The sequence below is a fragment of the Hippocampus comes genome, unplaced genomic scaffold (assembly GCF_001891065.2).
Source record: "Hippocampus comes isolate QL1 unplaced genomic scaffold, H_comes_QL1_v1.1 scaffold86, whole genome shotgun sequence".
Lineage (NCBI taxonomy): Eukaryota > Metazoa > Chordata > Actinopteri > Syngnathiformes > Syngnathidae > Hippocampus > Hippocampus comes.
Window position 1 is genome coordinate 1,702,407 of NW_017805882.1, and position 13,523 is coordinate 1,715,929.

The 13,523-nt window shown below is 41.5% G+C and overlaps 1 protein-coding gene across 1 annotated transcript; it reads left to right on the plus strand.

Moving 5' to 3' along the window:
- The first annotated feature begins 4,592 nt into the window (after positions 1-4,592).
- Positions 4,593-10,145, plus strand: coq7 (coenzyme Q7 homolog, ubiquinone (yeast)). Its single transcript, XM_019889022.1, has 6 exons — positions 4,593-4,820; positions 5,134-5,309; positions 5,726-5,840; positions 6,091-6,230; positions 9,087-9,155; positions 10,012-10,145. Exons 1-6 carry the CDS (start codon positions 4,736-4,738, stop codon positions 10,087-10,089), a joined length of 663 nt encoding a protein of 220 aa, XP_019744581.1. The 5' UTR covers positions 4,593-4,735; the 3' UTR covers positions 10,090-10,145.
- The last annotated feature ends 3,378 nt before the right edge of the window (positions 10,146-13,523 follow it).

Sequence of the window (13,523 nt, forward strand, 5' to 3'; positions counted from 1 at the left end):
AAAGTCAAATGCAGGGCAATGAAAAATAATCTATACCATGTCATCTGCATACTGCACTTAGTCAACTATATTAACCACATCACTTCCACTGGCTGCAGATTCGCAAATCTCTGTATACAATTTTTTTAAAAATCAAAGAAAACGCAGATGTCAGAGCTTTCAAGCCTTTCTCTGCTGGCCCAAACACTGTCAGACGCCAGGGGTCACCAACCTATTGGAGATCAGAGCTACTTCTTGGCTACCAGTTCAAGAGTAATGTGAAGAGCTACCAGTTTGAAACACACTTCTGAAATAACAAAGTTTTTCAAATGTCCTTTGATAGTGTTATTATTACATGTAATTAGTCAAAAGTAATGATCTATTCACCACTGGTGACAGCAACAGTTACGTGAACTACCAAAAACCACGAGACATTTTGGATTTCAAGGATTTTTGTATACCTGAGTCTGTGTTTACCAGCAGGGCGGATACCTGTTGTATACAGTACACCCAAACACACACACCGCTGCACTGCGGACACATCAGGCAACACACATTACCTATGCAGAGCCACAAATGCGTAACCACCCACAGTCAGACAGACAGTTTGGGAAACACATAACCGGTGTCTCACCACAAACACACACGTACAAACACAGCATACCCCACCATTTACCGATGATGTTTACTCGTGACCATCACCGCTCTAGAGCAGTCGAGCCATCATTCCATAGATTCCTGTGTAATAGCACGATTTCATGTGTTTTGTTAAATGCGATTTCTGCTCTTCAAAGGTAGCACTCAACTGAGTATTCCATTCATTATCTGAATCATTATCCTCACGAGGGTCTGGGGCGTGCTGGAGCCTATCCCAGCTGTCTTCGGGCAGTAGGCGACGAACGCCATGAACAGGTTGCCAGCCAATCATAGAGCACATGCAAACATTCGCGCTCACACTCATACCTAGGGACAATTTAGAGTGTTCCATTAACCTGCCATGCACGTTTCTGGAATGTGGGAGGAAACCGGAGTACCCGGAGAAAACCCACGCAGGTACGGGGAGAACATGCAAACTCCACGGAGGAAGGCCGGAGCCGGAATCGAACTCCGCACCTCTGCACTGTGAGGCCGACTGCTAACCAGTCGCCCACCAGGCCACAGGGCACACTATTGTCCCTCAAAAATATTGCATAATAACCATAATAAACATGACTGACAGATACATTTACTGCCAAAACTTAAAGCAAATGGGCTACTTCCACTGTAAAATATTTTAAAACGTTTCATTTTAATGAGACAACGGGTCATTCCGAAGACACAATTAAATCCTCTTTAACATCAGTCTTTTTGTGCAACAGTGCCATCTGCAGACCATTTGACAATTATTCAGTTTGACCCACAAACATCTGCAAGTCAACTTCAATTCCAATGCCATATTGTCAGGATTTCTTACATAACAATCGTTGACACAGGTTTGACTCCACATTTGTTTGACCTAGAAAAGAAGACGGTGCACTGCCAAGCGGTAATCACAGTATTTACTGTATTTAGCTAGATTCGTGGTTTCCTCCCACGGACCAATGCAAAAACTAGGCCAACAATGTGAACTCTAAAATGCCTACGCTTTTGATTTATTTGTATTATAAATGTCATGTTCCTGTTTCTCTGCCCGCTTGTTCTGCCATTTAGTTTGTGTTGCCACTGTCTCCTTGGTGAATGGTGGTGGGCCGAGGTTCTTGCATCGCACATGATGTCAATGGCGATCAGCTGGTGATTGAGGCAGCAGAAGCGAAAGAAGGTTGCCATGACATTGATTTTCACCATTTGTCACTACATTTCTAGATTTGTCCCTTGTCTGCAGTTCATCTTGTACCATCAAGTCATACTTACCATTTGTACTTAAGATCTTGTGGTGACCCAAAATAATTGCAACTCTAAGTGCCTCCCATTTCTACAACTTATCATGGAATTGCTTTATCCATCAATCCATCCATCCATCTTCTACCGCTGTCGCGGGGGCAGCAGCTTTAGCAGGGAAGCCCAGACTTCCCTCTCCCCAGCTACTTCTTCGAGCTCTTCCTGGCGGATCCCGAGGCGTTCCCAGGCCAGCTGGGTGACATAGTCTCTCCAGCGTGTCCTGGGTCGTCCCCGGGGTCTCCTGCCAGTGGGACATGCCCGGAACACCTCACCAGGGAGGCGTCCAGGAGGCATCCTAATTAGATGCCCGAGCCACCTCATCTGGCTCCTCTCGATGTGGAGGAGAAGCGGCTCTACTCTGAGCCCCTCCCGGATGACTGAGCTTCTCACCTTATCTCTAAGGGAGAGCCCGGACACCCTGCGGAGAAAACTCATTTTGGCCGCTTGTATCCGGGATCTCGTTCTTTCGGTCACGACCCATAGCTCGTGACCATAGATGAGGGTTGGGACGTAGATCGACCGGTAAATTGAGAGCTTCGCCCTTTCGCTCAGCTCCTTCTTTACCACGACAGACCGATACAACGTCTGCATCACAGCAGACGCTGCACCGATCCTCCTGTCGATCTCTCGCTCCCTCCTGCCCTCACTCGTGAACAAGACCCCAAGATACTTAAACTCCTCCACTTGGGGCAAGATCTCCTCCCCGACCCGGAGAGGGCACTCCACCCTTTTCCGACTGAGGACCATGGTTTCAGATTTGGAGGTGCTGATCTCCATCCCAACTGCTTCACACTCAGCTGCGAAATGCTCCAGTGAGAGTTGGAGAGCCCTGCTTGAAGGAGCCAACAGTACCACATCATCTGCAAAAAGCAGAGATGCAAGACTGAGGCCACCAAAACGGACCCCCTCAATGCCACGGCTGCGCCTAGAAATTCTGTCCATAAAGGTGATGAACAGAATCGGCGACAAAGGGCAGCCTTGGCGGAGTCCAACCCTCACTGGAAACGATTCCGACTTATTGCCAGCAATGCGAACCAAACTCTGACATCGGCAGTATAGGGACCGAACAGCCCGTATCTGGGGGCTCGGTACCCCATACTCCCGAAGCACCCCCCACAGAACTCCCCGAGGGACACGGTCAAACGCCTTCTCCAAGTCCACAAAACACATGTAGACTGGTTGGGCGAGTTCCCACGTACCCTCGAGGACCCTGCTAAGGGTGTAGAGCAGGTCCACAGTTCCACGGCCGGGACGAAAACCACACTGCTCCTCCTCAATCTGAGGCTCGACTTCCTGACGGACCCCCCTCTCCAGCACCCCTGAATAGACCTTACATGGGAGGCTGAGGAGTGTGATCCCTCCGGAATTGCTTTATTTGTTGTACAAATATTGATTGATTTGATAACAATTCGGTCCCAAAAATTGGAAGTCTTCAGTCCATGTGGTCTAGATTTTATTGCCTTTGCAACATGTTCTCCAAATATCCACCTTGGCATTGTGTGTGAAATTGACCGCGGTTGAAGATATCTTTTACAATAATAAATTCTATGCGCCCATCCTAATCCAAACACGGCATTCTGATTAATATTGTGCATCCGTCCATCTATCCATCCATCTATCCATTTTCTAATCTGTTTATCCTCACAAAGGTCGCCGGCATGCTGGAGCCTATCCCAGCTGCCTTCGGGCAGTAGGCGAAGTACACCCTGAACTGGTTGCCAGCCAATCGCAGGGCAGACATAGATGAACAACCATTGTCCCACCTAGGGACAATTTAGAGCACAGGTGTCGAACCCCGGTCCTGGAGGGCCACTGCCCTGCATGTTTTCAAAGTCTCCCTGTTGCAACACACCTGATTCAAATGATCAGACCATCAGCAAGGTCTGCGGAAGCCTGATATTGAACCAAAACATGGAATGTGGGAGGAAAACGGAGTACCCAGAGAAAACCCACGCTGGCACGAGGGGAAGATGCAAACTCCACACAGGGAGGTTGAAGCTGCAATCAAACCCTGCACTGCTGCACTGTGAGGCGGACGTGCTGACCAGTCGTCTGCTGTGCCGCACTGATAAATGTTGTGTTTGTAGAATATGAGTTAAGCAGTAAAATCCACCCATTTTTGTCCATCTCAGGGGGCAATCATTTTGCCATTTTCTGTCGACTGAAAATGACATGACAGTTGCTCAGGGCTCAGGTAAAAAACAATCATGGCTCAGCTTCAGAAAACAGGTGAGCCGTGATTGGTCGTAACCTGAATCCTGAGCAACCGTGATGTGATTTTTAGTTGATAGAAAGTGGCAAAATGGCCGTCCCTTGAGATGGCTAAAAACGGACAGAATTTGCTGTTTAACTCGTATTCCACAAACGCAATATTAATCACAATGTCAAATTTCAAATTCTAATATGGAATAAATAAGAGAGCTATTGTAAGCATTTTCTTGGTACCAAACCCCTGATTACAGTCACTTTAACAGTAGTTGAATCAACCGTCATTCTTGACTTCTTTATATGGTTTCAATCATAACGGCTCTTCAAGGGAAACTGGAACTAAAATGTGTTAGACACCTCTGCTGAAAACCAAAGCCGTAATAATTGCGGATCTGTGGGTGGCAGTAATGAACTGCTTGAGTTTGCAAACCGCCGTCAGATTGTACAAGAAGAAGAAGAGGGGAACGAGAAAGAGGAGCAGAAGGAGAAAGTGCAGAAAGACTTGGCGTGAATGTTGTGACGTCGTCAAACTGCGACAAGTCGAGCCGCTGACATTTCAATGACAATTTGCCTGTATTTTCTTTTTGCTCTGTTTGATAGCTAGGGGCGTATTGCCATAAAACAGGGTAGCATGCAAAGAACTGTATACACAGTGTTAAATGACTGGGCAAACACGGCGGTCCCATTGATTGCAAGGCGTAGCTCAAAAATCAGAGGTAAGCAAGCAGTGCATGGTTTTAGAACGCACTGCTAAAATGCTAAACAGGCTAAAAACAAACGTCCTAAAGTACCGTAGCTTGGTTGTCAACTTCGAATAACTCTTGTTATATTTGGCACTAGTTTAGCAAATGAGATATGTCATGTGGGGAAAAAATCACAGTTGTTTGATAAGGTTTCACCGTTATGAAATTGTGTCTTGTAAGAACGGCGAGAACTCGCAGATTCATGGGCGCACCTTGGGCCTTCCGAAGAGAGCAACGATGCTCATGGTTAACGTGAAGCTATGTGCCTTCATAAATTTGATTGCAGCGTCCCTATGGAGCTCCCGCGATTACAGTGTGATCCCGACCCCGCGTGACAGGACCGAGAAGGAGATGCTTGACCGTATGCTACGTGTGGACCATGCAGGTGAATATGGTGCCAATCGAATCTACGCCGGCCAGATGGCAGTATTGAGCAGGTCTACTTCTGGAACTCTCATCCAGGTCAGAGAAGAATCTGCCCTCGATCTCATAATGCAGTCAGAATTCCTACTTGAGAGGACTGATGGAACAATATTCATAGTTTACTTCACGACTATCATGACCAAAATTGTCGAGGTTATCAGTGTCATCGTGCAAACAAAAATCACTGACACATGCTCTGAAAACATTTTACGTTATATTTTGCATGCTAAAAATAAAATATCAACAGCCCATTATTGGAGGCTTTGTTATTAATTATTTTCATTTAAATAAAATAAAAATGTTAACCAATAATCAATGTTTCACAATTCAATTGGATTTTGGTCAACAAATAAACAGAAATGTAAATAAATACAACAACACTGAGTCAAAAATTATTTTCCATGAGGGACCAAACATTCACTTTGATTTTGTGATATGTTGTTTCTTTCTTACAGGAAATGTGGGATCAAGAAAAAAAACACCTAGAGAAATTTAATGAAATACTTGCTGAGAGCAGAGTCCGGCCGACAGCACTACTACCACTTTGGAATGTTGCTGGCTATTTATTAGGTTGGTACAGAATGGAAAATTAAAATAGGAATCTAATAACAACATTGAGCAAAAGTGGGATGTTTCAGTGTTAAGTCTTAAGCTTTTACCTGTATTTAATTTCTAATTGAATACATGTGAAGTTGTACATGTGTTTGACTGTATATTAACCTTACTTACTATTATGCTCATCTTAAAGAATATTGTATTTGTTTATGTGATTATGCTTTCAGTATATTTGCAATCTCCTGAAATCTGAACTTTTTCATAGGGGCATCTACTGCAATGTTGGGCAAGGAGGTGGCCATGGCCTGCACTGTGGCAGTGGAGGAGAGTATCTCTGAGCACTACAACAGCCAGATGAGAACTCTGATGGAGGAGGATCCTGACAGATATACTGAACTATTAAAAGTGAGTGCTCTCTCTTGATATAGTTGATTATGAAAGAAAAAGAAAAAAAAAGCCTGATATTCATTTGTGCATAGAACACAGTCCGCTGGTTTATTTGAATTCCTTTCACGTTTTCTGTGATATTGTGTAAATGTTGGTTAAGGTGCAATCTGAAAATTTTAACTACGTGTGAACTCATTTCTTAGTGATGCCAGCCAATTATTTCAAGCAGTCCGAAATTGAAATACTGTAATTAAGTTAGCTTTATGCATTTCAGTTTAACCTGATGTAAACGCTACAGTTTTTGAAGTTATTTCAAATATTATTAGAGGCTCTTGTAATGAAATGCTTTTTCCACACTGCTTATTCCCCAAACAACTATTACACTCACAATTTGGTATCTTCAATTAACCTAAAATGCTCATTTTTCAAACACCGTAGGAAACTAGAGTAGCAGGAGCTTCGGTGTGAACCCACAACCTCTGAACTATGAGGCAGATGGGCTACCAGTCACCGTGCCGCCAGTTTAACTTGTACAAAATTCAATTGAATGAAAATACTTAAAATGTATTTTGACACAAGCACATTCCTTGATGAAACACATTCTTGTTTGTGGTTCAATGATCATTGTTAGTTGATGGTGCACTTAGAATCATTAAGATGAACAGTCTTCAGTCCACCCTCAACTATAACACTGCTCTTGGTATATGAAAGATCTGTCCTTGCTGTGTGGAGTTGGCATGTGCTTGCTAAGAACTTCCAGCTGAAGCGGAACGGACTGCATTAAGTACTTTACGTTAAGTATTAAAGCCAACTTAATTATTTTAATTTCGGAAACTTGAAACAATACCCGCGTCCGGGCAAGGGAAACTTCGATCCACGAATTTTACTCGTCATAAGGGGTCTATTTTAATTTCGGAAACTTGAAACAATTAAGAAATTAAAAGAAATTAGTATAGACAGTGTTATAGATTTCAGGTTCCACTTACTAAATGAATTATTGAAATGAATCAAAGCTCAAATATAGGTGTAATGGATTACTGAAGTGTTTTTCAAGTTCATCCAGGGTTTGATTTTTTTTCATTGTAGTTTTGTTTAGGCATAAGAAAGATGGATGCTTGATGAAGTAGCATCCATTTTCCCAGGTTGTATTATTTTATCAACAGTTAACAGCTGAGTGTGGTGTAGTGCATACACGCCTACGATGTTTGAGAGCAGAGACAATGGGATGATTTTTCACTATTGTCAGCCCTTATTTATGTGCTTGGCAACTTTTTTTAATCCTTCAAAAATTGGCAGTGTTATTTACAACACTCTTCTCTGTGGTGTTTTACATTTAATTTAGAAGACATATTTCTTGTCATTTTACAGGGACCTTAAATTTTATATACCGGTAATTCTACTGTCTCGACAAGTCTAATTTTTAGCCTTGTTGAACAGCAGGTGGCAGCACTGTCTTCCCTGCCAGCCCTGCAAGTTTCTGCATTGAGAGATTGTAACAAAAAATGTTTCAGCATTTTAAAAAGGAAGAATGACTGCCTGACAATGGCCAAACTTCAAAGAACAACTGAAATTAGGGCTAATCAGATTTATTTGACGCCCCACTCTATTTAAGGTTTATATTATAGTGGCCCTAGATTGACGGACAGATAATGGATGGATGATTTGTACAAGCGTTGGGTGTAAGAATATTCAGAACAATGTCCAAGTATCCTTGTTATTTTGTTTTTTTGTGATGTCCATATGCATGAAATGTGCTGACATTTTGCCCCCACTAACTGAAAAGCTCAAAGAGGCACGTTGTATCTACCTATTTTCTTATCTATGGTGCCAGATCGCAATCAACCAGTAGCCCGCGGACTGGTCCTAAGTTGATCGAGAAGGGTAGGGTGTGTCTGTAGGTTTCGGTTAGGTTCCTTTTTGGGGCCGTTAGCTCTGTTGCTCATCGTGGCGTGCGTGCGTGCATTTGCATGGTTGCGCACCCGCGTGCGTGCGTGCGTGTGTGTCTGCTTGCACACTCGCAATCGGATCGATCGCGGGAGTTTGGCCGCTTCAAAAGTCGATATTTGGTCAAAAAAGGCCACCCCTGTAATAAGGTACTGACAACAGTGGTTAATACTGGTATCGGCTGCCTTCATGGGGCCATTTTACTAACAGACTCTAAAAGGCATGCATGGCTGACAGTGACTTTCTGAGTTAAAAAAAAAAATTCTAAACATCGTCTACATGTTGACAGCCACTGCAGGATTTCAAAATGTTTTGCGCAGCTTAGCAACTTGTTGCACTGTGAGCATTAGATCTAACACCCCCTAGTCATTGTATTCAATGGTGTAACTGAAATTAATCCATGTGGGAGATTTTAATGGTGCCAGATATTTTTCAGCGGCATCGCCAGGGTGACACAACACTTCAGTGAGTGCTGGCCGTGCGCGCATCTGTCTTTCTTTTTCATACCACCCGCAGTCAAGATTTCATGAAATAAAATTCACACGTATACGTAACTATGCCCATCACACTCATAATCAAGCAGGAACAAATCTGAGTAAAAAAACAACCTTTTACTGATCTTAATTTATTAGATAATGCCTTTTCTCTGAAGTGGCTTTACTTTTGTGTACCTCAATCATCTCGTAGTGTACTAAAATCTAATGCACCGATTTGCTAGCGGTGGCACGGCGCTCAACTGGTTAGCATGTCCGCCTCACAGTATAGATGTGCAGGGTTCGATCCCGGCTCCAGTCTTCCTGTATGGAGTTTGTTTTTGAATACTGGTTTTGTTGTCTCCTAATGGACTTTATGCAACCGACTTGGATTTTTTTCCCCCAAGACTAAGATGGCTTGGGTTCTGTGTGTATGTTGTGTGTTGTGTCTGTTTAGGTTATAAAAGAGTTCCGAGATGATGAGATGGAGCATCACGATATAGGATTGCAACATGATGCTGAATCAGTAAGTATGGGGATCTGTTGGAATAGTAATGTAGGTCGATATGTACAGTGGATTTTTAAAACAAATATACACGACCCTATTCATATTCCAGGTTTTTGTGAGATTTTTACACACACACACACACACACACACACACCTGTATATGTGGATGAGTCGGTGGTGAGGCAACTTTGTGCACGAAACACCATGAGAGGTGCAACATGGCCCTAAATACACTAGACTAGAAATAGGTTATTGTATATTTGCTGTTTTTTCCCTAAAAAGATCTGTTTGTTTTTCACATTAATTGGATACGTTATAGATCACATTAAAGTTAAAAAAAGATAACATTTTTAAAACAATTACATTTTCTTACACCACAAAAACCCAACATTTGCACAGGTCTGTGTAGACTTTTTATATCCACTGTATTTGACTTTCAAAATATTAATACAGTGAACCCCCCCCGCTATTTATGCCATATATGGACTGTGTCATTCGGTAAAAAAAAAAAATCCACGTAAATACACTGAGGAACAAAACAAACAAACTAAAACATATTAACCCCTGGAATTATTGAATACGTGGGTATAAGTGTTTTCCATGTAAAATGGGGGTTGCCCCCCCTCTCCTCAAAAAATCCATTATTTAAAAAAAAAAAAATAATGAAAAAAATCGGTGAATCGGTAGATTCGTAGATGTCGAACGAGGAGTATGCGGTGGGGGGAGTGTCAAACTGTATATTTGTTTTTATTGGACTTCTGAATTCAGTGCTTTCGTGTGTGTGTGTGTGTGTGTGTGTGTGTGTGTGTGTGTGTGTGTGTGTGTGTGTGTGTGTGTGTGTGTGTGTGTGTGTGTTACTGTGCTTTTGATTTAGGTACCTGGATTCTGGCTACTTAAAAATGTCATCCAGCTAGGGTGCAAAGCGGCAATTTATGCTTCTCAACGTGTGTGACTTTGTATACAGTATATATCAAAAAACATTTAAAATAAAGTGCTTGTTTTAATATTCCGACTGATTTTGCAATTATTTTATCAGTTTCAGCAAGACAAATTAAGAGAACTCTTGGGATTTCCTGGGTTTCTGCAATTTCAGATTTCTGAATTGGTCCTAAAATGTGATCTGATATTCACATAATTCACAAAAACTGATAATCGGAGTTTGTCTCATATGACTTCGATAAAGATCAGATCACGTTTTATGATCAGATTATGGAGAACTCCAGCTAACTCTGACGTCATACTTTTTTGTACAACTGTAAGTTGTGCATCTGAAACATCAACATTCTTTTGGTGTCATTTGTGGAGGTTGGCAACAGTTGGCACACATGACACATTCAGTTGTGCTGCTATCTAGCCCTCCAAACTATCATTTCAGAGGTAAACATAGTTTCAATATTCATACCTATACCGTATGTACTGTTTATGTGTACTGTATATAAAAGCTTCTTGTATGGGATCCCATTTTGAGTGCACACGTGACCTATGAGTTTATTTTGACAATCAAGCAATAGTATTTTGACTGCCAAAGCCACTCTTAGTTTACTGTACTTTTGTATTTTTGTTGATCAATCAAACATGAACTTTTTCACCCCCAGAATTTGTACACTGAGCTGTAGCCCAAGTTTGTAGCCTTTGATCTATTTTTTTTTTTTTTTTTTGCATGAGGTCAGAAGCTGAGGTGGATTGCACATCAGATGTGAGCTAAGGGTCAACGGGTCCCCTGCCCCCACCTCACCTTTGCTAAAAATAATTTCTTCACTGTCCATCTTTTCAAGCAAACACAATGGTATGCTTGTTGTGGTGACTTTGGGAGGGAGACAATGGAAGGGCAGTGTATGAATGATTGAAATCTGCGTTGAATGCATTGTGTGAGTTGTCAACATTTCTTTCTTACATTGCAGTGAAAAGAACTTTCAGATTTTTGGCAACAGGGTATTAAAAAAGTGCTATAAAACTTAAGTAAACCATGAATAATTGTCATTGCAAGTTTCCTGCCGCGGCAGTAGTAAAATTTTTCAGATACAGGTAGTAATGGTCTTTGGCTTTAGCCTCGACAGACTGTTCAGTGGCTTGTCTGCGGCTTATGGTAACTAATACTCCACATCGGTTTTGCCTGAAGCCCTGATTTATATGTTATACATTGTTTTACATGTCTGACAACTTTCATTCTTTGTGAATTCACTTTTTATTTTTTTTTTTACAAGCTTCATCTCATACTGGCCCTTTAAAAATGATGGATTTTTTTTTTTTTTATTGTACAGTAGACTTTTTGTTTTATGTGCATTGAGCACTAGGACAAATTCCTCACAAAGTAAAAGCAGATATATGTTTTAAATTCCAATATCAACATCAGTACACGTTACACACACAATTAGCGGTGTGTCAACAATTCTGCAGGTATAAAAAACCTTAAGGTGTGATGCAGTGCAAATGACAATAACAAACACATTGTAAAGTTAATACTTATTTGATAAAATAGTATCTTTGAAGTTATGAAGCTCTTGTATTGGATGTCATTAGAAAGTGCAGTAATTCCCAATGTTGTGGCCATTTAGCGTAGATAGGCCCACTCCAAGTAATCTTTTCATTGAAAATAGTGGCGCATACCGACACAAATACATTTGGTGAGCCTCCTTGACTCTGGAGGGCAATAAACATGTATCCTATCAAGCCATCATAAATTTCATCTGCGCATACAATCATGGAGGTTCCCAGAAGTGAGAAGCCGTTCGCTTGAACAGACTCCTTCAAGCTTCTGAAACATTTGGTCAAGTATTCACTTTGAGCATCAGCGTGGGCTTAGAAACCACCCACACTCAGTCGGCAAACTTTATAAATAGTAAACAGTTCACATTCTCCTGTCCACTTTGGCATGTCTGGAGCATACGTACCTGCTGCATGATTTCACCGGATGCTTTAGTTGAGGGATTCTAAAGGTGATGTAACTGCATTACTGCACATGTGAGTGGCCTGGAAGACATAGGACCACAGTTTGGGACAAATATTGAGTATTATTGTTACATTTTTGAACACATAGCTTATTGCATCTTAAATTTTGTAGCATTAAACTCTTATTGCTTGTCCGGTCTGCAATACAGTTTTCAAAAAGTATTAAAGTCCTCCTGATGAGTGTGTTCATGTCTTCAGTATGGTGTGATGTCCTGTTGGTTATATTTATGGTTATACAGAATATGTATCAATGCAGGGCTGTTGGTCATCGAACGTAACTACAGGACCACTTTGGAGCTTGACGTCGTAGAGCCAAAACACACGTCATATAGTGCACTGGAGCACATTGTGTCCCCATGTCAGAATAGTGGCTCGCTCCAGCCACATCAGAATGCAAACTGGGATTACAGCCCTCCAGACACCATGTGAATTGAGGAATTTGTGGAATGAGTTGAACAACATGCCGTTTTTCCGTTTTTTTTTGGGGGGGGGTGACGTACTGTGCCATTGTCATTTACAAAACTCCACTAAATGCTTTTTTCAGAACAGCGCAAAAATGAATCAGAGGTTGTTTTAGGCTATGTCGATCAACACTGCAGGTGTGATATGCTGATCATATGTATGAGAATAGGCCTTCGGTTCATATGCTATATCAGCAGTCAAAATGCGTTGTCTTCAAACTTGGCAACAACATCGATCCTAATCTGTTCTGGTTAAAAAGAAAAATGGCACTCTATCCAACCAAATAAAGAAAATCTAAATAGCAGCATCGCCATCTCTTGGTTTGTGATATTCTGTTGATCTGCTGATACAGTTTCAGCAGCTTTCATTTTTTTTTTTTTTTTTTGAAACGCGTTTTGGGGTATCTGTTAAACAGATTTTTGCACTGATTTATTAGAAGATGGTCTAGACAACTGAAGGAATGAAGAATTATTCAGCTTGGGGGATCAAATTCAGTATAGTGATGTCTTTAGGGTCCATTTTTTACTGCATTTAGGTGATATGATCTCACACGCATATTTTACGAGCTCTGTTTTCTTTCTGGCCATAGTTTAAAATAGCATGAATGCTTGAAACTAAGTCAAGAATTCTGTTTTTGTCTGCCAAAGTAAAATACTTGGTCAACTGTTCTGTCTTGTTTGTGCTGTATTTTTTGGGGTTAATTGCAATGGTCTTTGTTGTCTCAAAACAGAATGGCCACTGTTTGAATAATAATGGTAACAATTAGCAATACTCCTTATTTATGCAGGCTTGACTCATATTAGAAAATGCCTTGAACTTTGAATGCGTAAGGATTCTAGACTTTTAAAGGAAGCTTAAGTCTGAGGGTTTTTTTATTGTCATACATTTATTAGTGCCTCACTCTTTCACTCTCCAAAGATGCCACATAGACCGCCACTGCCTTTGTATACTTGGCCTTTCAAGCATCCATCATTT

Coding starts and splice junctions, on each gene's coding strand:
- coq7 (XM_019889022.1), top strand. CDS start 4,736: ATGCAAAGAACTGTATACACAGTGTTAAATGACTGGGCAAACACGGCG. Junction 5,310..5,725: donor CTTCTGGAACTCTCATCCAG/GTCAGAGAAGAA, acceptor TCTTTCTTACAG/GAAATGTGGGATCAAGAAAA. Junction 9,156..10,011: donor TGCAACATGATGCTGAATCA/GTAAGTATGGGG, acceptor CTTTTGATTTAG/GTACCTGGATTCTGGCTACT.